Source organism: Phyllostomus hastatus, unplaced genomic scaffold (genome assembly GCF_019186645.2).
Source record: "Phyllostomus hastatus isolate PE091 unplaced genomic scaffold, TTU_PhHast_1.1 phas_contig_40, whole genome shotgun sequence".
Lineage (NCBI taxonomy): Eukaryota > Metazoa > Chordata > Mammalia > Chiroptera > Phyllostomidae > Phyllostomus > Phyllostomus hastatus.
Window position 1 is genome coordinate 9,689,229 of NW_025333872.1, and position 24,304 is coordinate 9,713,532.

The 24,304-nt window shown below is 41.4% G+C and overlaps 1 protein-coding gene across 3 annotated transcripts in view; it reads right to left on the reverse strand.

Annotated features, from left to right (window-relative positions):
- Positions 1–24,304, reverse strand: part of RCAN2 (regulator of calcineurin 2) — a 261,473-nt gene that overhangs the window by 75,057 nt on the left and 162,112 nt on the right. Inside the window, exon 1 of one of the 3 annotated variants that reach the window (XM_045843342.1) lies at positions 22,763–23,103. The exons of the other annotated variants lie outside the window; for them this stretch is intronic. Coding sequence (XP_045699298.1) covers positions 22,763–22,849 — 87 coding nt within the window. The 5' untranslated portion in view covers positions 22,850–23,103. Of the gene's footprint in view, positions 1–22,762; positions 23,104–24,304 lie in introns of those variants that run through there. 3 annotated transcript variants of the gene reach the window in all.

The window sequence follows — 24,304 nt, forward strand, 5'->3', positions numbered from 1 at the left end:
TAAATCTCTTGTCTCTAGCTCTCTATCTTCCTCCTGAAAAACTCACAGATCCCTGAGAAATAAAACTAGGAAGCAGAATTGAATTAATTTTACTTAATACCCTGCCTCATGTGCTCTATAGATACCATACCAATTTTATGTACATCTTTTTATTTTATTCTTTGGAAGCATATGTTATGGTATTTATTTCTTTGGATGGAGTTCAGATAAAGTCAAATAATCACTGAGCAGAAATGTTGGACTGAAAGCTGTATATGAATTCTAACTAGCTAAAATCAAATTTGAATTCTTGTCACTGACTGGGTACATAGTTCACTATTAAATGTCTACATTCTAAAGATATTATTTAGTTAAAAAATAAAAAAAACTAAAATAAGATCCTATTTTGAGAAATTGCTAGCTAGTACTAAACTATACAGTACTAAATCTAAACAATACAAAATAAAACAAAACAAATAGCTATCTAAACTAAGATTTTAGTGACTAAAGGGACAGCAATATTTTATTACTTAAAATAATCAGAAGTGCCCCTCATCCCACCAGAAAAAAACCCCCACAAACCCAGCATGGGAAAGCTGAAACATCTTGCAGCACAATGAAAATCTGGAAAATCTGGGTCATATTTCTTTCCTGTAGGAGGAAATGAGAATTCCAGCACTAGTGTTAAAATAGAGTAGGTGTAGATGATGGAAAATATTTATCAACATGTAGTTAACACCATTACTGTTAAAAGAGATGTTTCAACAAGCACATTCTGCTAACATAGAAAATGACAGGATCCAATAATTGAGGATGTCCCTTATTCACTCTGGCCTCAGTGACTGCATCTGTAAAATGAGACAGCCATCTTAGAATGGCTGTCAGGGCTGCAAAGATACACAGGGCTGGGCCTCCAGAAGGCCACACCTGTGCGCAGGGGCCCTGCGCCCTGTGCCGGAAATGAATGATCTATGGGTAGACAACATACCCTCCAAGATGGGACAATCATATCCTTTCTGGCATTTGACATTTTACAAACAAGTTAACACATTCATTCTTTCATTCATTCCCTCCCTCACTCATTTATTCAGCAGATATCTATGGAGTGCCTGCTAAGGGCTCTATACTAGTCTCTGTCAAACAAGACTGACAAAGGTATTATCCTCTTAGAGCCTACATTCTGTCGGTAGATACAGACAACCAACAAACAAATAAGAAAATATCAGATCCTATGCAACGGTGGAAAGGGAGCGACTACTTCTAGTTGGGTGGTAAGAAAAAGTATCTCTGGAGAGGTGATGAAAAGGAGCCAATCAGGTAGAGAATCAAGGGAAAACCACTCCTGGCAGAAACAGGAAGAAGACCAGTGTGGCCTAAAGTATAATGAAGAGGGAGGGAATGAGCAAAGTAGAGATGAGTGAGTTTAGATAAACAGATCAAGTTATGTAAGGCCTTGTAGGCCATGGTAGTGCATTTGGATTTTATTTTAAGAGCAACAAGCGAGCCATTAAAAGTTTTTTGCATAGTAATATGACCCAATTTGTGATTCCAAAAGATCACTGTGGTTAAGTGATCTAGAGACTCAGGTACGGACTGGATTATAGAAGAGCAGGTGTGGAAATCAGGGGACCTGTTAGAAATGACATCAGTGTCCTGAAGGAAGGTGATAGGACTAAGGTTGCAGTGGAGTCGGAGGTGAAATCAACAGGATTTGCTGATATGGAGAGTGTGGGACAGAATCTAGCCAAGGAAGACCGCTACGCTTGTGACCTGAGTGACTGGGTGGCTGACAGTACAATTTCCTGAAATGGGGAAGATTGTGGGAGGAGCAGGTTTTTGTTTTATTTTTAACCGAGAGCTCTGTTTTGGCCAGGTTCAGTAAGAATGCTGCATTTGACATCAAGTGCCACCTAATGGGAGACATTTGAGCTGAGTCACAACAATGATGATGTCCAAGGGAGGATCTGCAAACCCTGCTGTCCACAGAGTGGTCCCCCTTCCTGCCATTCTGCAGTATCGGTGTTTAGTTTTTCCAGCAATTGCATAAGACGCTCCTGCGTCCTTTCAATAAATTGCCATTTTTGCTTAAGCTAGCATTTCAGCCTCTATTGTTTGCAACCCAAAAGGACCTTAACAAATGTTTGGTGATTAACAAGATCATTTCTAAGTTTCTTTCCTGCTTTACTATTTTATTAAATTAAGAAGCCATTTTATAATTAAACACAGTGTCATCAAAACTTAGGGCATGCTGGTGGGCAAAGAGGCGCGAGCTACATTAAGAATAATGGCCACGCTTTATTGAGTACTGGCTATCACAGAGGCACAGCTCTAAGGGCGATGAAACACTTTGTCTCATTTAATCCTTAAAACAACAACTCTGAACTGGTGGCAACCTGGTGGTAACTATCCTATTTTATAAAATATTGAGGCTCAAAGACACATGTCGACGGTTTAAGGTCACAGAGGTGGTGTTAGAACTGGGTTTCAAACCCCAGTCATGTTACCCACAAAGTGCCTCAGTAACCACCTCACTGTACTGCCAGGAGCAGGCTTGCCCTGCCAGGCCAGGTGGTGATTCAGCGAGGACCCAAAAGAATGGTCACGGTCCCTCTGGTGGTGGCCCAGGAACTGTGGCAACCTGCTGCTGGGGTCTCTGCAGGGCTGGCCGGTACGCAGTCTGCCACGGGGAGCTGTACATAGAACGTGTCGAGTTCTGAGCTCTATGTACCCTTCAGCTCGGGGCTCTGTTCCTCCGAGTCCCTCAGCAGAGCAGAACCAGCACAAGACCAGACCTTCATCTTGACCTTGGCGGGGAGGCAAACACTGGCATGTTGTGATTTGGAAGCACATGGGATATCCTCAGCAGTTGGACATTTTACAGATTGGGAAAGTTAAATAGGTTATTTTCCAGGATCACATGACTAATTAGCAAAGGATTAAAATCTGAAGAGCATGTTTCTTGAGTCTATGTAGACTATGTCTTATTCAGTAATTTCCAGTCTTGTTATGGTGCTATCTCCTTTCCCACCTGAACACAAGACTTGGAACCTTGCCTGATGGGGAGTCGGGGTGGGGGCCATCAACTTTCTGTTCTCCACCTTGCCCCTTCTTCATTTATTTTTATGGAAGTATAACATATAAAACTCACAATCTTAAGTGTACAACTCAGTGAGTGTATACAGCATACCCACCACCAGTGCAACGACCTCCCAACTCCAGACATAAACTGCTTTCAGCATCTCGAGAAACGCTCGGCTGTCTCTTCCAGGCAGTAAGCACCTTCCCCGCTCCCCAGGGTAGCCACTATTGTCCTATCACCACAGATGAGTTTTGTCTCTTCTTACACTTTTTGCAATTGGAATAGTAAATATGTACTTTGCAAATCTATCTTCTCTTACTCTATCTGGTTGTGTTGCGTTTAGTGGCTTATTCTTCTCCATTGTTGTGTAGCATTCCACTGTGTGCATGTATCTGGATTTGTCCATCCATTCTTCTGGGGATGGGCATTTGGGTATTTTCCCCTCTAGAACTATTATGAATAAGGCTGCTATAAACATTCTTGAGCATACTTACTGGTGGACATATGCACTCATTTCTCAGGGAAGCAGAAGTACCAGGTTACAGGGTAGACATATATTTAGTTCTAGAAAGCCACAGTTTTCCAAAGCACTTGTAATGATTTGCCCTCCTGCTGGCAACAGATGAGAGTTCCAGTTGTTTCCATTCCTGCCAGCCCTTGGCATTGACCGTGTGTTTGCTTTTGACCACTCTGTTGACTGTGTCATGGTATCTCATTGTAGTTTTAGTTTGTATTTTCCCGATAAATAATGGTTTGGGCCATTTGGATATTTCTTTTTTGAAATATCTGTTCAAGTATTTTTCTGATTTTTAATTGGGTTGTTTGTCTTTGTCTTACCGATTTCTAAGATTTCTTGATATATTCTGGAAGCGAGTCCTTTGTAGATGTTGGTATGACTGTTTTCTGCCTGTCTGTGGCTTGCCTTTTTATTCTCTGAGTGGTATCTTTTGATGAACATGAGTCATTAATTTTTAATACAGTCTAGTCCATCCATCTTTTTATTATGGTTAGCGCTTTTTGTGTCTTGTTTAAGAAATCTTTATCTTCTCCAAACCTTGGCTTTTTAAACACCAGAAGCCCAGAAGTCATTTAAAAGTTGTGTCTTTGACAGGCTTGGAAAATGCTGACAATGAAGCTTTATTTTCAGGCTCAGGAGAGGAGAGATGTTGAAAAGTCAGAAGGAAAAAAGCACAATGCTGCCGAAGCAGGTGGAGACTCGTGGGGGCAGGCAGGAATTAAGGACTTAGAATTGGAGCTGGCACGGAGGGGGGTAGTTTTCTTGAGAGAAAATAACAGTAGCAACCATCAGACACATCTGATCTATATCAAGCCTTGAACTGATACCAACCCCACACTCTGGATAAAGACAATAGTCAATACCTCCCAGGGCAGCAGCTGGGAGATTCCTGATCAGATTTAGAGAAGCGTCCCAGCAGAGAGCTGTGTACAATAGTAGGTGTGCAAATAACCTTATACCTTTCTTAGAACAAGGAGAGGACTATAAGTAAATGTTAAACAGTCACAAGTATCCAGAGTTTGTGTTGGATGCTTCTAGTACATTACTTCACATTCTGTTGGCCCCACCTGTCTCTTGTTCCAGCTACTGCTGCAGTAACTAGTGTCGTGTGTTCTGATGGACTCTGTGCAGTTTGCAGCCTGAGGACCTTGCTTCACCTCCAAGCCTGCCTCTTTCCATCCCAGGCTTCTCTACTGGCACAGAGGGAGGCACGCTTGGTATTCACACATGGGCAAACCCAAAGGTCATAGGAGTTAGTTATCAGTCTGTGGGGAGAAACTGGGGCCCATGGTGGCTGGGTGCCAATGGTAAGTGCTTCCCTTTTTCTTACCCTGCACAGAAGGTTCTGGACACAGATCACAGAGCTTCTCAGGCTCTCCTTGGAATACAGCAAGCAGTCATCATAGCAGAGGCCAGCTCCACTACCCATGATCTCTGCACCGGCTCCCCACCTCTCCACCTGGCCCCCAACCCTGCTCCTTGGCTCCTACTCCCCAGTGAAACTCTTGTAATTAAGCTTTTGTCTCAGGCTCTGCTTTCTGGGGAACCCAGGCGGAGAGGGCACTTCCTAAGACTTTTGCTTGATTGATTTTACTTCATTAGATTTCAAAAGTGGATCAATTTTACACCATTATCATGTCAAAGGAAGACTCAGACCTTTTATAGGAAAGGTATCATTATGAATTAAATTCAGCCAATCAGGTACACAAATCAGCTACATGGGAAATTTATTCAAGAATCAATGTGACTCTTTGTTAGCCACAGAGCTGAAAATGTTTCTCCTAAGACATCTGCTGGAAAGCAGCCAAAACCAGAATCAAAATTTATGTTGGTTCATGAGCTAATGAAGGCATTGAACTCAGTTAAGTCAATTCATTATGTGAGAAACAGTACGAAGCTGACTGTCCAGGAAATGCAGACTTGTCGTTTGCTTCCACAAGCGGGGCACAGTCCTGTTCCTAATTGCAGGCCTTTTTGGTCACGATTGCCACTTTCTGCAGCTGGCACCCAGGAAGCCGAGGTGCTCAGAACATGTTGCCAAGGTGGCCGAGGAGTTTCCAGAGCCCCTGGCACAGGCGGTAAGGAAAGTGCTCTGTGACGGAGCCAGCGAGCTAACAGGGGCTGCGGTGTGCAAAGTGCCACCGGTGAAAGGGAACGTGGTGAGAAGCAGGCAGTGTGCCAATGGCAGTGTGACGCCTAGGGGGCTGTATGGCTCCAGGATTGGCTTGTTTCCATGTCCAAGGAGCTAAATGATGAGGACTGTCAACAGACAGTTTAACTGAAATCACCTTCTCCCTAGCATGCATACTGTATTTCTCCTCTGTGGGAGGAGACAGATAGTAAACAAAATAAATAAGTGAATTATAATATGTTATAAAATTAGTGCGAGGGAGAAAACAGAGTGAGGAAGGGGGATGAGGAGAGCTGGGGAAGTGCATTGTTTAGAGTTCGAGTACCGTTCCTCTCTTTGGATAACCCCCTAATATCCTCCATTAGAAACTTTCCTGCAGAGGGTAGAGACCAGCTTGTGATTTTAGAGGCTTTTTTTTTTGAAGCAAGCAGGAGGAAGAAAAGAAGTCTTCATGAATTATGAGTAATGATAGCCATAATTACACTTTCTACTAAATTCTGTGCAAAGCCTAAAGTAATTATACAACAAATAAACAAATGAAAAGACTCTCAGAAACAGGCATCAGACAAAGATGCCGAGAGAAGTCCAGAGCAGGGGTGGGGAGTGCAAGCTCTGAGCCAGGCAGCCAGGGCTGGGATCGCAGCTCCGCCACTTTCCTGCGGAAAAAGGGGCACTTCATTAATCTCTGTAAACCCACACTCTCTCCAGCTGTGCAAGAATGACGATAACAGAACTCACCTTGCACAGCAGTGTGGAGATTCAATGAGATGATATGAAAACGCACTAAGTACAGCACTAGCTATCCCTGTACCTACGTGTGTCTCCCACATTGAATCTTCCTACCTCATGCGGCAGCATGAATGGACCTAGAGGGTATTATGTTAAGTGAAGTAAGTCAGACAGAGAAAGACATACTGTATGATTTCTCTCATATGTGGGATCTACAGAATAAACCAAACAAACAAACAAAATAGAAACAGACTCAGATACAGAGAACAGAGTGATAGTTGCCAGATGGGTGGGATTTGGGGGCTAGGTGAAAAAGGAGGGGGGATTAAGAAGTACAGATTGGTAGCCACAGAGCAGTCACAGAGATGCAAAGTACAGCATGGGGAATATGGTCAATAATGTTGTAATAAGGAAGAATGGGGCCAGGTGGGTACTTGAAATATTGGGCGGACCACTCTGTAAAGTACGTGATTTTTCTAACTACTACTATGTTGTACATCTGGAACTGGTACAGAATAATACTGAATATATGCTATAATTAAAAATAAAAATACATTTAAAAACAAAAAGAAACCTCAGTAATGTTGAACATCATTAGTTTAGCCAAATGTGACCTCTTCTATGACCCTGGAGAACATAAAACTCTCATTTCAACAAATAGGACCACTTTGCAGCATGAAATGGGAGAAGTTTGAGTTAAGAGCAAGGAGAGGCCAAAGGGGTTGGGAGGGCCAGGGGGCTCTTTTGACACAGTCCAGGGTAGAATGTGACCAAAGTGCGGGTGCAGGACTGCTGGATGAGGCGGGACTGGAGAAGAGCAGTCATTGATTGAAACACGGTGTAAGTTGGGCCAGTCCACAGATGCGGGCGGGAACTTGTGACCACATCATATGAAGAATAACCTGCAGGAACTTTGAATTTAGTCCAGAGAGGGAGATCCAGAAGTAGGGGGAAGAATGAATACCAGCCTGCAAACAACAAAAGTATTTTTTTTCTGGCACAGAAAGAGCAGACTTGCTTTGTTTGCTCACAGAGTATACTACCATTAGGATAAATGAGTTGAGGCTATAGGGTTTCAGGAAAAATAAAGTGAATAATCATGGAAACAGTCTCAGTATGGAGTGAGGGCTCCATCACTGCAGGGAATCAAGGAAAGGCTGGAATGCTGGAGGGGAGATGGCTACATTAAGTAAGAGACCCTAGTTGTCTCTCAAGTCATTTCCAACCCTGAAATCTTGACTTAAAGCCTCAATTAAGGAGGCCAAAAAAAAAAAACTTATACAAGCGTATACAAGCTTGGGAATAATTTGAATAAAATCAAAATGATCAGTAGAAAAGAGATGGAGGTGAGCGTGCCAATAAAGAAGTTTACAGAAATGAAGTCACGGGGTAATCCTAATATAGTCCCCTAAAACTGTCCAAAATGTCGCTTTGCCTAATCTTAACCATAATCCAGGGAGGGATTCAGTGATGTCAGTTCTATCAGTCTTCTAAGAGAAGCTGGGATATAGACTTTAAATATAAGATCTCCCTAATTTTTAAAGACTAGACACGAATTCAATTTTATAAAACAACACTATACAGGACAAATAAAATCCACCTATGGATCTGGTTTGAAGGTGGGCATTTTGCAACTTCTGATCTAAAAATGTTACCTTTTACATGAAGCTGGTCCTCACTTGCCCAACTTGAAGTGAGTCATGCTTCTGGAAGCCCCATGTTATGGAAGGTGCTCCCTTCTCGTGGTGCTTACACTAGTCAGCCCCGCTAGGCTGGATGATTTGAAGCTAACAAGCCCCTTTTGGGACTACACAATGCTCCATTCATATTAAGTACTTAATGAACAGATTTTGAACTTGGGCTTTGTAGAAAAAGATCTGGTTTTGCTTACATGTGAAGTCAATTAAAAGGGGTTGATGAGAAAAGATGGGTCTGGATTGTAAGCCCAGGTAATGACAGTAATTGCCTGGAGTAACTGCTTCAGTGGATCAAGCAGGAGGTTCGAGGGAAAGCTGAGGCTTTGTTGTTGTGCTCATTCAGGATTCAGGAGCTTAATGTCCTTTTGAGTTTAGTTTACTTCCATCTGCTGGAACGCCATCAAGAAATCAAAATTTTTGTGCTCAGAGCTTCTATTCTATAATACATATTAGAAGGAGGATCGAATGAGAGCTCATCATGTCCTAATCAACTCACTCAGTGAAGAAACTTTGTTTTCCAATACTTGTAAAAAATAGTACTGTATTTTGCCATGTATAATGCATGCTGTTTTGCCCAAATTTTTTAGGGAAAAATAAGGATGCGCATTATACATGGGTAGTGCTAGTTCCCTATCTATATATATGTTTTTAGTTCTTTTATTTATGCTTATGCATTAAAAGTATAACTCCAGAAAGCAATAATGATATCTGTATACAAAACAATATCCTGGAATATGATAATCAGTTTTGTTTCTAACTATTGATAAACAAAAAATTGAATTAAAAAATTAAAACAAAGGATTTTTCCCTTAAAGTTTGGGCCAAAAACATGGGTGTGCATTATATACGGCAAAATACGGTATAAAGACTGATTCATATTCCCTCCAAAGCAATCTTTTAGTTGACTTAACACAAGATCTCTGCTTGCTTATGTCCCCTTAGTACCAGCAAATAAACAGTTGCCGTTAACAATTTTCCATGTTTGCCACAGCGTTGAATCAAAGGAAGCAACTGATATCATGAGTATTTTCACCCTTGAAAGACTGGATGGACTTTTCCAGTCTTTCCACATGGACTTTCCATAAATTGGATGATGTCCTATGCAGGAGTATTACTCATAAATTGTGTGGATTTCAGGAAAATGACATAATTTTTGTGGAAGTAGCTAATATGTGATTCTCAATATAGCAGAACTCCTATGCCTTTAACAGCTAAATCTCATTACTGGACTCAGTTGAATTTAAGGGATTTTCATCATTAAAGTTTAGAGATGAAAGAGGCAAAGAAAAGTAATAGCCATTTATTGAGTACCTTCCAGTGTTGAGTACATTCTTATTTTATCTACAACACCCTAAAGAGTAACATTATTATACCCACTTTACAGTTGAGCAAACTGTAACTCAGAGATAAAGAAAACTTCCCAAGACTGTGGAACTAGTAACTGTTAGGGTCAGTGTTCAAGCCCAGGCTGGTTTGGCTCTAAAATCCATTCCCTCTACATACTGCCCACTGCTCATGTACCCATCTTTCATTGCAATGGACTTTCCTAAAGTGAGTGACCTGCAAACCTTGCACCAAGAGCATCTGCCTCTTTATTTAGTCCCCGTCTGTCTTCCCACAGCCAATGGCTGCATCATGGGTTCTGCTGCATATAGCAAGGATGCAGGAAGGCTGAAGACCTCTTAGTACCCACATGGACAGAAGCTTGATGGCTTATCTCACATAACTGTAGCCCTGTCTATCGACTGTAAAGGATTTGAATGACACTCTGGATCTGATTAGAGATGGTCTTGCCATGGGTGAATAGAAATCTTTCTGCAAGCAGAGAACTGCCTGCTGGATGGGAGCAGTACGTAAAGCCAGGTAAGTGTGTGGACTGCCCCATCAGCATGGAAGAACAGCCAGTGCCAAGGCATGGGGGTGTTACTGGACAGGTAGCCCGCATGCCCTGATCTCACCAGCTGACCTAGAAGGGAGCAGCCACATTGGTGAGTGTCTAGTACCTGCCATGTCTTTCAAACCCCAGATCAAAGCTTACCTGTTACATGAAACTTGACAAACTTCTAAGAATGCATGTTTTGAGATTTCACTAGCTCCTTCTGGGCTGTCATTTAACATATGTGATTTCTGAGACTTGAGTTCTCAAGTCATTTATTTGAAGGGTACATTCGTCACCTGCACTAGCAATTGCTACTTTCCTTCAATGTCCGCTTCCCTCTTGTTTATCATAGAATTCTGGTGGTATTCTTAGCCTCTCTCACACCTTGGTGTGTACACGTGTCATGTCTATACAAGTGAATTGGAAAGGAAGTGCGGTGTGCAACTTTTGGAGCTTGCCCTCACAGACAGAGAGCCTCATCCCACCCCCTTCCTCCATCCCGCTGCCTACATAGGCCTGCAACAAACTGAAGCACCATTCCCTCACCCCCTCACCTAACTGTTATTGAGTATCTGCTAAATGTAGACTACTGCCCTGAGGCAACTGCTGGCATGACAGCAACAGGAAACTATAGGGGCGTCGTATCAAACTTCTCTTTCTCTTTGCTTTGTGTATGATAAGTTCAAGGAATATGAGTCTCTATAAACATATTTTAGCAATAATATTGAAGGTTGAGGGTTTTGCATGTGTATTTGTTCATATGGGGAGCCTAAAATATTCTAGCTCTAGCATTTAACATTGAATTTTTATTCCAAGTAGACAGAAGTTTGATGAGGCATCATGGCAAACTGTTTGGGTAAAGGACATCCATGATTGTAAGTCTGCTTCCCTCTCCCACAGACTAAGTGATTCCCCAGGGCAGGGAGCAGGCTTTGGAGCCTTGATTTTATTTATTTTTTTCTGTTTTTTATTGTATTATTTTTCTAATATCATTTAGTTCCCTCTATCTCCTTTGCCCCCACCCCATCACCACACTGTTGTCTACATCCATAAGTCCTTGTTCTTTTTGGGGAGCCTTGATTTTAGACTCCTGGCCCTAGAAGACAATCAATCCATGCCCTCTGAATTGAATGCACTTGCGGCCTACCCTAGGTGCAGCAATAACATGGATGCCCTTCCCATCCCTCAAATCAACCTTGCTGAATGGCAATATAATGACATCCTCAGGATGGCTGCTTTTCTGTTTTGATTTCTTTCCTTAAAAAAAGGAAAAGACAGAGGAATAACAAAAGATAATCAGTGTGATTCAAGGATGCTGGGACTCTGCGGCTGAGTCCTGCAGGCCCCCTTCCTGTCTGGACCGGAGTGAGGCAGCCCCTCCCCTCTCTGTGCAGCCACACTCACACTATGACCAGAGATGGCCACTGTCAGACCAGGTGGATGGTCATCCCCTGCTGAAGATGCTTCCCATAGTCCAATCGGTAAGTTCCAGGCTCCTTCAGAATGTGGGCCCAGCCTCTGTATAATCCCACATCCACCCAGCCCTCTACTTCTCAGAAGTTACCACTCTCCCCAGCACTTCTGCTTTGGTGCAGGTCCCCCCCTTCTCCCAGAGGTGCCCTTTCCTACTTCCATGTTTCCTTCACCTTTCCAACACCTACTTAACCTGTCAAGCTGTAATTCAAGATTTACCTCTGTGGGTAATTCTTCATCATCCCTGACCACCCCCCTCTAGGTTTACTCAAACCATGGCATTTTCTAAACTCCATGCATCTATTCCAAACCTACACTCCTCTACCATCAGCCTGTGAACCCCTTGAGGGCAGGAGGCATGGCTCCACTCCTGAATTCCCAAGGGGTAAAGCAGTACCTACTACCTTACAACTGCTCCATCATGTTTGCTAAAGGTGGAATGAATGGATGAGATGCCTCAATAATGCTGTACACATGCATCAGTGATAATTTATCGATCACTTGCATTCTAACAGCCCCTTAAGATACATCTGCATCTTTCTGTACATATGAAGAAAGTCATAAATAAGAAGTAGTGTGAATTCAGAACTTCTTGCTTCCAAAGACTAAGTTGTTTTCCATTAAACCATGAAATCAAGTTGCTTCTTGCTTCCACCTCCAAGAACTATGTAATAAAAATGCAAAGTCAAAAGGAGCAAATTTAATCTCTTTATTGACTGGATAAATAGTTTGGTGCATACTTCTAATCTGAATTTCTCATTGAGAGACTAATACTTCCCCCTACATCAGCAGGGTGAAATGAGGAAGCATTCACTGAAAAAAGGTTCAAGTCTTCTGAGGTTTACATAAATGTCATTGTTGTTGATGCTAAGTGTTATTTATATATAGAATATTATTTTGCTGAGCACTACACTACATTATTTTGCTGAACACTTTTTCTTACAAAATGAGAATATAAAATAGACCATCCACTATCCCTCTCATTAATAATTCAGACCTGCTGCTTATTCATTCAAGCAATGGACAGTAGAATGTTTGTCTTTGTTCTATTAGTTTTATTGTCTTCGTTTTTATTAAGTACCACGGAATTGTTTACTAGTTTTATGATACAACTTAGTAAACAGTCAGAGATAGGTGTGCATGGCAGAACAGTTTCTAGGGCAAAATGCCTATTAAGCAAAAGAGAAATTGAGCTCAGCTTGGGTAATTAATCTAAGTTCCACCTATCTCCACAGTTTTAAAGTAGAAATGGGAAGCAAATGTAAATATTAAAAATATTGCAATTATAATTTAACATTACTGTGATGAAATGAGTCTATAACTCCATTTAAAATTCCTGTTCAGAAACAGATGTAAATATGTTTTGAAGTTAATTCTGAGCTCAATCTCTGTTTTCTTTAATGGGCATCTTGTCTGAAAACCTATGTATTCTGCCATATAAACCTGGCCTTGGGTCTGGAAATCTGGACCATCCTTTTTGAAGAAGGTGGTCTACTAGCATGTTCAAAGTTACTGAGAACTGGAGTCTATCATGTTTGTCAACACATTTTCTTAATGTTACTGCATGGAGTCTCTAGGAACTCAGAAGTGGACAAAGGGGAAAGCCCCTGACCTCCTGAAACTTGCATTCGGGGGTGGAGAGAGGGGGATAGAAATGAACCAATAAATAGACTATGTCACCTTGTGATTGTGTTGTGATGAAACACAAGTCAGGGTGAGGGGTGGAGAGTGACCAGCAGGCTGTGCTATTTTAGAGTCAGCAGTCAAGAAACAGCTCTATGATGAATGAGGAGCAAGCCAGGTGGATGCCAGGAGGAAGAGTGTTCTGGGCAGAGGGCACAGTAATTTAAGTTCAAGGGGATGCTGGCATGTGCAGGGAGCAGAGTGGCTAGAGCTGAGTGGAAGGAAATGAGATGGGCAGGGCAGCTGGGGCAAAGTCTGATGGGCCTTGAGGACTGAAACAAGGACTTGGGCTTTATTCTGAGTGAGATGAGAGGCACTGAGCCTCTGAATTTTGGCCAGGTGTGGGTGGGAGGCTCACTCAGGCTCCTTCCCTTCCCATTAACTCAATCAACATCAGCAACTTCCTTGGGGCTTTATCTCTATACCCCTCCTCCATCCCACAAATGGCTGCAGAGGACACTTCCTGTTTATGCAGACCCCTTATTTCCTGGTGCCAACTGCTTTGAAGGGATCCCTTACCCAGGCACAGTTGGAAGACTTGGAGAAGACAAGAGAAGTCACAGACAACGGAGGAGACATAGCTTGAGCTCTGTGGTTCCTCACTCCCTTGCTTATTAGCCAGTTGCTCTGCACTCTGATTCTGTGACCTGAGTGTCACTGAGGTATGTCACTGCTGTCCCTGTGCAAAAATGAGTTGAAAATTGCAGGTAAAATACAGTGCCCTGTAAGAAAACTCAAAACTCCACCTAAGAAGTCTGCTACTAATAACAATGATGGAGATGGTGATCACAGTGACAAGGGTTAACCTTACTTGTGTATGTTCTGTCTGCCAGTCACTGCTAAATCTTTTATACACTCAAATGCATTTAATCCTCACTGCCAGCCTACAAGGTAGACACTATTTCTTCACTTGGTAGTTGAGGAAACTGAGGCAGACAAGTAGGGATCCTTGCTCAGGGTCACACAGTAAATGGCCGAATGGGCAAATAGAGAATTTTAATCAGGATGTCTGACTTGGAGGCTGAGCTCGCTTGCTTCCTTCTCACACGCCCTATGTCAGCAAAGGAGACATCTCTAGAGGTCAAAACAGCATTGTCCCTTTTGGGAAAAGTGGAACTGAGGGAAATAAAGGGCAGCATCGCATAATGACAGAGCACAAGCTTTTGCACCCAATGGACTGTTCTGCTGTATATCTCCAGAGCCCAGTAAGGGGCCTTGAATATGGAACACACTCAATACATATTTGATGTATAAATGAATGAATAAAAGCACTTTGCATAGTGCCTGACAAATAGTAAGTGCTCAATACATTATCGTTATTACTAAGTTTGCTCATCGCTTGCATATCCTGTTCCAGGAAAGGTGGCCTGAGATGACTGAGTCAATACCTAAAGGCACAGTGAAGTCACAGAAGACGAAATCAATTCTATCAGCAAACTAGTGACGCAGGCTATAATAATACGCTGAGATCTTGTGTCATAAATAGAATCCCAGTCCAAGTTTCCCCTTATGAATTGTGTGGTTTTGCTCACCTCGGAGATCTCCTGTGAGAAAGCTGAGTTTTATATAACTTAGAAAGCACTGTCTAAAAGTATAATGTTATAATTATCACAATTAAGTTTTACTACCATGTTCCTACAATTCTTCACAGATTGCCGCTCACCAAGTCAACAGAGAAAATTCGGAGACATCAGGGAAGAGGTGGAGGAGCTCTCACACCAGGTCTTATCAGTTGGTTGGTGGGCCCTGGCTCTTCTAGCAGATTTTTTGTGTTTCAATGACATGGCATAATTAATATTTTTTTAAAAATTGAAACAAAATCCAAAACAGATGCTATACCTAGAATTGAAACAATCTTAAATTTATTGAGAAAAATGAAATGAACTCAACTACTGATTTAGGTAAAAGTAGTACTCCCACCTCTGATAAGCAACAGAACCTAATCAACAAAATGAACAAGCGAGCAAATAGAACCAGAGACATGAAAATAAAGAACAAACTGACAGTGATGGGGTGGGGGGAGGGGAAAAACCAGGGAAAGAAGGGGGAGGGTCAAGTCAAGGAACATGGATAAAGAACCCGTGGACAAAGACAATGGGAAGAGGATTGAAAGTGGAAGGTGGGAGGGGGTAGGGCAGGGGAGAGTAATGAGGGGGGAATGGGGATAACTGTAATGGAACAAAAAATTTTTTTAAATAATTCAAAAAATGAGACAAAAGCAATGTGTTTTTTTTGTGATGTCTTTAAAATTTGTTTTACATTTATTTATTGATTTTAGAGAGAGAGAGAGGAATCGAGACAGAGATTTGTTGTTCCACTTATTTATGCATTTATTGGTTGATTCTTATATGTGCACTGACCAGGGATCGAACCCACAAACTTGGTGTATAGGTACAACACTCTAACTAACTGTGCTACCCAGCCAGGGCTCTAAAACAGTGTTTTGAACACTAGAGTAAATATTATATATGAGCTCATTGTCTTATGTTCTAAGAGTTACATCTTTCTCCCCCAATAACTGATTGACAGATTGACAGCTTATTAATTGATCCCTAGGGATATTTTGGTAGTGGAAAAAGTGAAGTAGACTATAGTTTGAGTTTCGCTTCTGTCAATAGCTGTGGGATCTTGTGCAAAAGTTTAACTTCTCTGATCCAGAACCTGTTTATAATGGGGCAGATAAATAGATGCCTTGGGCTACTATGAGGATGACAAGTACTTGGTGTGTGCCATGCACCTGCTACTTAGAGATATTTAGTAAATGGAAAGAACTGTTAGAGTATTTTAAATTGCCCATCTTGATAACATATGATATTGATCCCTAGAGATGAATGTCTCTGGGGGTTTATGTTTGTCATCATGTGGGATGGTTTGATGCTTAATTTAGTAAATACCCCTTCCAAGGTCAAATCTTTGGAGCACAACATGAACACAGTTCACATATTCCTTTAGAACCACTGGAAACTGGGGGAGGGATCTTACAACTAAGAAGAAAACTACTCTATAACTGGGACAAGTAGAAGATGCTCTTTGGTGGCAGGGCAGAAGGGTAGGGAGGCATGAACCTGGTCCATCGTCCAATCTAGCAGGTAAAAGGTAGATTTGGTAAAGTCATCTTTCTGGAAGCTCAAAGGTCAAGATCTTTTCAAAGGCCTTTAAAAATGTTCATGGTTCAGAGTTCATATGTTAGATTCTGGAGAGAGTAAGTATGCTATTAGACTATAAGGATGTAAACATTCCTTTGACATTACAACAACTTAAAAGAGGCTAATTTCTTAGTATTACCCCCCACCAAATGAATTGTTTAGCAATTGTTTAGGTTTCTGTTCAATTATTTTGCCAGGAGCCTTCTCCAGGCTCTAAATGTAGAAATCAGTTCATAATAGCTAGTTCGGTTGACCAGAGTCAAACAGAGAAAACCCCCCATGACCACGGGGAAAAGAAAAATACAGAGTAGGTACATGCATACATTTTCATATGCATGTATACACACACACACATACATATATAATTATATATATGAAATATATGTGAAATGAAAATACATTTTCATATGTATGCATGTACCTACTCTATATTTCATATATATAATTATATATGTGTGTGTATATATGTATATACTCTATAATTATATATATATATATAAAATTCCCCCCCTCTGGATACATTTGCCCTAAAAGAAGAATATGAAAGCCCATGTAGTAAATATTTTCTAGGGAAGTTCTGACTTGGTGGATATTTTATTCTCAAATACTTTTAAAATAAATTCTCCATTCTACATGAAGTGGACAGTATATAACTTATTCTCTGCTTGAAATCCTCATTATATGATCTCTATATGTTTACATTGTATTTTAGAAATAGCTTAGATTTAGAGCTGGGAAAGGTTACATTCCCTTTACGTCAAGAATACCATACCAAGAAATTGTCCCTTTGTATAAAGACACACTGGGCCAGGCATGTATTGGAGAGTTTAAGACCTTGGAAGCCTGGGCTATTCACCACAAAGTTCCAATGCCTACTAAGCTTACAACCTAAACACATGACAGGGATATAGTTTATGCAATCAGATCCTTTCTTATGTGTCAACTCTAAGCTTCATGAGAAAGTACTAAAAAGCCCATTATAAATTACTGATAGTGGTACTCAAACAGAATCAATAAGAATGTAAATGGAACTCCCTGAGTTTTTACATTAAAATCTATGTCTTTGGAGAACAGTGTTAATGAAGATGCTGTTTTGTTGTTTTTAAATAAATCTGACACCAAGTTAGAGCATCTGTCAGTGTCTCAGTTGCTTTCCAAAAGTTCAAAGACTCTAAGCAGACAGGAGAGTTTTTAGTTGACCTTCCTGCTGAACAATGTCATTAGTTGAAGACCATACCCTGTCTTTCCCGAACACGGCAGGTGGCTGAGAAATCTGCCTATTAACCTCCTCCTCAGGGAACATCTATTATTTGCATAAAATCACTTCTCACAATGTGAAAAATGATGGCTACTTTCTTCTGAGGCAAGAAATTGTTTTATATTGCATGTTTAAGAATTTTAAGATTGTTAAAGTATTTCTTATGCTTAATTTTTAATATTCAGTTTTGCATAATCCATTTATTTCAAAATGGCTTCAATTCTCACCTATTTTATTGTGAGAGAAAGAGAAAGTGTTTGTTTGCTCGGGTGTTAGTATCTGTTGTGACGTGCCACACCGCCCCTAGCCCCCATCCTCCCACATGCTCCCTGTTGGTTTTCAGAAACTAAAAGGTGGTCTGGAGATACGTAATAAATATTTTTTAATATCACAGTCATTGAACAGAAAATGAGAGTTTCTGTTAAGCTAGCATTGTGGTTCCTAAAAGTTACCATAAATCTGTAGGGGGTTTCAATCTTTGAGAACTGAATCACCTGCAACTCAAAGTCTTCTATGTTACTGAGTGAACATGTGGTTTTTGAAGATGCTGAAAGAGCATTAGAGTTCTGCAGAGTCCTAAGGTCGTGGCTGCTGCCAGGTCCTCTCCCCAGCACTGCATTTGCAATAAGCATAAGAAATAAGAATGGTTGACCAGCTCTCCTGGCAAATATCCACAAGTTTCTTTTCCAAATCAGTTCCCGACACTCAGTTCCTCTGTGTGTCACTTGTCTCTCTTCAAACCAGGGTGCATAATGTGTGATACCAACTCTGCTCCATCCTTCTTCTCTTATGACTCCCACCAAACAAAACAAGCAATTCGAAATTGCCAGTGGTTCAAATGACAAAGATTTCATTGTACTGAGGGACCACGATGTGCTGGGGTTTTTTCATAACTCACCCAGCAGCATGACACAGAGTATGAGTCAGTCATCATACTATTGTGTGAAAAGGAAAACAAATACAAAGCAGTCGAGTATTTTTCTCATTATGTCCAGAAGGGTTAAGAGACTTTTCCAAGGTAATATGGATTAGTCTCAAAGACAGAGGAGAGAAAGTAGGGCTGTGAGTCACTTTAAAAGGGCCTTGGCTTTTCAGAAAGAGAAAGAAAAATCCTAAGATTTCAGCATATAAAGAATTATTATGCTGAGGATGAATATCTGCTTATATTTCTCCCTCCCCTATGGAAACAAACAGGCTTAAAATACAGCATGTGGGAATTAGGTTAAGCACAATTTCTAAAAAGGAACATCTTTACAATATAAAATAAAATATGCCATAGGATAGTGATAGTCTCAGTGGGTTCCAGAATTAATAAATAATTAAAATAAGTTAAAAGAGGCTGGATAAGAATACATCAGGTAAATATGTCTCTCTTAGCAACTACTGCTCCCTCTACTGAAAAGCTTTCCCCTCAGGTCAACTCATGGCTCTCTCACTCACTTCTGAGTGACATTGGAACAGTGACATTTAATAAGCTGTCACCTCCCCAGAGATGCTTGCATTGGCCTTCCATTCAAAAGTGGCCAATGGAATTTCTAGAGAAAGACAAATATGGCAGAACTGCATTTGCCCAATTTCCCCTGTTTCTTGGTGCTATGATCCAGCACTGCTAGGTAAGTCTCAACACTTGGAGAGCTTCGAGGCACTGCTTCGCCAACTGCGCCAACCCATCAAGTCTCCATTTGGGGGATTGGAGCAAAGTATTTAGGCAGAGGTTACTGCGGCAGCTCCTTGGCTGACATCACCCGCACTCGCCTGTGTCCAGGAGAGCCATGACATGGACATTGACTTTATGTGATAATCTGTGACCAGGCTCCTTTCAGATCAGCCAAAGTAGAAGTTCTGGGCATGTGGTCTGGGCAGCATCAATATTGTTAAAAGCTCTCCACGTGATACCAAAGTAAAATCAGGTTTAAGAACCACTGGACTAAAATAAAATATAAATTTTATTTCCCATGTTTGGATCCCTTTCATTTTCCCAAGAGTTTGGCTCCTTGGGGAGAGAGAAGACTGTTTTCATAAAGGTAAGAAGAATACTGAGAAAAACCAACCCTGCACATATACACACGTACTTCGGTTCATCATATCACTTTTCTTCTATTAAGAGTTTCATGTTTCTTCATCTCTCTGAGTACTCATACCATGAAACAGACAGCTAAATTCATGACACTACTAATGGAATTTCTGGAGAAAGACAAATATGGCAGAACTCCATTTTCCTAACTTCCTTCTCTCTTTAGCAGTATTGCTCTAGCAGCTGTGGCAAAATTTAGGAAACTGGTGTCTGAAGGGGCCCGGTGCAACCAGCTAACATCCTCCACTGAAGATAGATAAGGCTTTCCAAGTCAAGATTGGACACTGGATTTGCACGGGCCTTCACCCCTTTCAAATAAACCACTGTGTTTACAAAGGGTGCTTGCTGGTTGCCTACCCCAGGTGGCTCCTTTTCCATGGGGGTTACATGTAGAAAGGGGGCGGTCTGTAAAGAGACTGAGATCAGGCAAGGTGGATGCAGGCAAGTGAGTCAAACACTCAAAGAGGCTTCCCTTTTCTCTGACAGCAAATATTAAAACCATTGAAGAAAACAACTCTGGTTCTGCCAGGTATCTGGCAATTAATGAAGTTTACCTTTGGGGAAACTTTGGTGCCAGACTTTTGCATTTGAACACGACAATGAGCAATGCCCACTTTTGAACAAGGAACATACAGGCTTTTTCAACAAACCTCTTTGGTCTATCTTACTTTTTTCTTTTTTTCCCCCTTTCTGGTAAGGACGAAGTAAATCTTAGCTTGATAATAATGTCACTGTTTTACCCTAAATGATTAAATGTCTGAAAGGAAGGGTTATATCTTCTAAATTGCCAGGGTATGTTGTGTATGTGTGTTCATGTTAACAGCTGCTATGTCCTGGATTGTCATTGCAAACTCAGTTCGAATTAGGACATTCCAATAAACTGGTGGCAAAAAAAGTGACCCATCACCTTCTGAGAATGTCTAAAAAGATGACAATGATGATAGCAATAGTTAACATTCATTAAACACTAAATATGTGTCAAACACTGTGTTAAAATTTTTACATGTATAATTTACTTTAATCCTCTTACCAAGCCAATGATAGGAGCTCCTATTATCCCCACATTACAGATGAGAAAACTAAGGCACAGAAAGACTAGGTAAATTTTCCTGAAGAGACATCCATTGTGATTTAAAGCTTTTTGGTAGTAAGGACATATAAGACATCTTTCCAGTGGGAGTCTTCCCAGAAAAACCCATTAGATTTCTGATGAACAGTATTAACGGCTCCATAATCTGGTCCTGACTCACCTCCTTCCCCTGCTTCCCCTCCCATCTCTCAGATCCTACTGCAGTCAAATTCATTGACTCACTCTACTGCAAAATGGAATGCCTCCACATCCCCAGGCCTTCCCTCTTTCTCTATCAAAATCTACTTGTCATCAAGTTCAAACACTATTTTCTCTGTGAAGCCACCCAACCACTCAAGTACAACCAGCTGGAAGAATGTTGTGTTCCTTTAATTCCACAAGACACTCTCTGTCTTTAAGAAATATTAGGTGAGTGGTTATTTTTATGTCTGTTTCACAGATACACAGGTCATATAAGCATATGGTAAACTCCTTTCTGTATAAGCACAATGCCTGGCATATTGCACATGCCTAATCAATATTTTTTTCATGATCATTTCTTGAACCAAAAAAGTTTATACTCTCTTATGATGTCTGCAGAGCAAGCATGTAAACAGCAGAACTGTTGAGGACAGAAGAGAGCTACGAAGTTTTAATTCTGTTCCAGCAGTTGGTGGAAGATGTCTCTCTACCCAGTTACCCACAGCAAACTTTAAACTGGTTCTGAACTGGAGGGGCTTTGACGACTGCTCTCCCTTCTGAAGTGCTATGACAGGTACGACAGGAAGGATGGTGAGTCTTTGCATGCACGTTTCCATTCCAATGCAACCATAGGCAGCAGCAAACCACTATATTCTAATTATCTGACCTCAATATGACAGATGGCAGACACTTCTATGGCACTGTCATGAGAGTTGGTAAATGAAGGACCACACATTTAAAATGTTCAGAAACAACAAATCCGATTTTTAAAATCTATTTCAAAAGAATGTTCAAAACCCAAATCTTGAGTGACAGAGCCAGGCGTTATGCTAGTGAACATATAAATCCCCACCTGGGAAGTACCAGGGTATCACCCGCATACTCAACAATAAAGATTTCAAGGTCTTCCTTTAAGTAAAGACCAAGGCAAGGATGGAAAATGATTATGCAATGTAATTCCCCTTTTCTTCCTCTCATCACAAAATGAGCAACTGTCCTGTGTGTGTGGGTAAACTGTTTAAATAAGAAGCTTCTGCTCATTCTTACATTAAATATGAGAGAAGAAATCAAAATTTTCATTTCATAAGCATGGAATCTTTTTCATAATATAAAGCCAAGTGGGAAAATAAAAGAGAATGAATACCATCAGGGGACAATGACCCATGACAATTATACAATTCTGCAGGCAGTCAGTGAGGACCAGTGCCATGGAATACAAAGTCTTAAAGATGCAAAATTTATTTATCCCTGAACTTTCTTTTGGACAACTGCTCAGGGAAATGACTTGCTTCCTTTGCTTGAAAAAAAAATAAAAAATTTAGGCAGCAGCTCTCCAACTTTGATTTCCAGGGAGCTGGAGATTGAAACTGCCATCCTTAGAAGAGCTTTTGTTCAATCTGAAGACCACATCGTGGCATCTTTAAGTGACATGCCATGAAGGGGTTACTGTCCCACTAGCAGGGTGTCCTGGGTGCGAGGTTTATTTTGTGTGCTTTCTTCCTTTAATTACTGATTCAAAACCCCTCTCAACATTAAGGAGTGACAAATTCTCCTTACTGACACAGATATGAGACTACAAAAACATGTCTGCTGTGAAATCACCTAACAGAAAAGACAGGAAAAAACAGACAATGGTAGACTTTATTGCATTCAAAATTAATGTGCTAGTCCCTCTTCTAACTTACTCTAATTAATACAGCCATGCACTCACAACATGCATTTTTAGCACAGACCATGAGCTGAAAACTGTTCAACAAAGTCTTCTTTCCTTAAGCTAAAAAGACTCTGCCACACTGCTTCACGCTTCGGGAAAAGCAATAATGAAAAATGAGATTGCAGGTGCATACCTTAACCTCCTGATTGGTAAAGACCTCGACATCCACCACACAGGCGACCAGAGTGGAAACATCACAGTCCATGCTAGGGGCTGGCATTCCCCCTCCTGATTTTCAAAAGAGTTAGGCAGCCTCCGAGTCGTGTGTGACAGGGTGACGGGCAGAGCCTCCAGGTGGATGTTGCCGTGGCCGGTGGTGCTGCCTTGCCCTGGACACCGCCCGAGCTCGGCACCTGGAGCCCACTCCCGCTGCACACACACAGCCTGCCGCGTCTGAGGCAGCACAGCAGAGTAAGGAAGGGCCGGCTTTCTCATGGCAATGACATCACCACAAAGACTGACACAGGCTGAAGCTATTTTTTCCCCCCATGCCTTTTATCTCTAGGCAGTGCAGTGGAGCAAATTGAACATGATTAGGTGCTAAATCTGAACTCAGAGTAAATCAATTCAGGCAGCGCTAGCTAGGAACTGAGTCATAGCTGTTGTTTTAGCCGAGTGCTTATGTTTGCAAAAAGCTGGTAGGAGAGGCTGAGACCAGAGGCTCTGTTTGGGGGAGGAGGCGGGGGGGGGGGGAGAATTCTGCAGATGAGCCTCCTGAGGTTAAGGTGTGACAATTTTTCTGTCTCAGAAATGAGCAGGAAGTTGAGACATTTTGCAAATTGCTTGCCTTCTGTTAATCGCCCTGTACTGCTCAGAGCAGCCACACATGTTCTGGGCATCCTAATGCATCCCGGGCACCGGCTGAATAGAAATCCACTCTCAGAGTGACTAAAGAGCTAGTCGTCAGTCATTCAGGCAGCTTGGTAAGAGGAGATAATTAGAGGTTTGTGAAATTCTATTTGAAGCCCATAAGTGCACACCAGTAACTCTAAAAGCACTCTTCCAAGCTTGGCATTTCAGGCTGTTCCCAAGGTCATTCAAACCAAAAGAGGCTCGTGGAAAAGAGTTATAGCAAACGTCTCATGTGGGGACAGATGGCACAATCTAATGGGCAAGTGCATAGATGTGGGTCACTGTCAGAGCTTCGGGGCTCTATTTTACCTGAGACTTTGAACACGTCCTGATGCTTATTCCCTTTTTCTGATTGTGAACCCTTGAAAGGCAGGACCGTGGATAATTCACCTTTAGATCTTGAGGTTTTAGCAGAGTGCCTGGCATGAGAACACAGTCATTGCTTAATGAATGAAGGAAGGATGAGGAATAGCCTTCTTTCACATCACAGTAGGAAGGAGAAAAGGAAAAATGCCAGATTAGTTTTCATTTCATTATTAGATATAAAAGTACCAGTAGAACTCACTAACATTCTAGCAGGATCTGGCCCCAGGAGGAGTACAGTTGCATCTTCAGTGGCCATCAGAGTGTCATGATTTGTAACAGATTAGTGCCTTTCTAAGACATGAGTGAACAAAGTGGTTCAACTTTGCATGCAGATGAGAAAGGTGACATTTCTCACTGAAGGTAGTTTTGTCATTGGTCCTCACTGGGCTACATTTGAGCCTAGGGTTCCCCTCAGTAAGGCATTTCCTATGCTAAATGAAATCAGTCCACATGTACA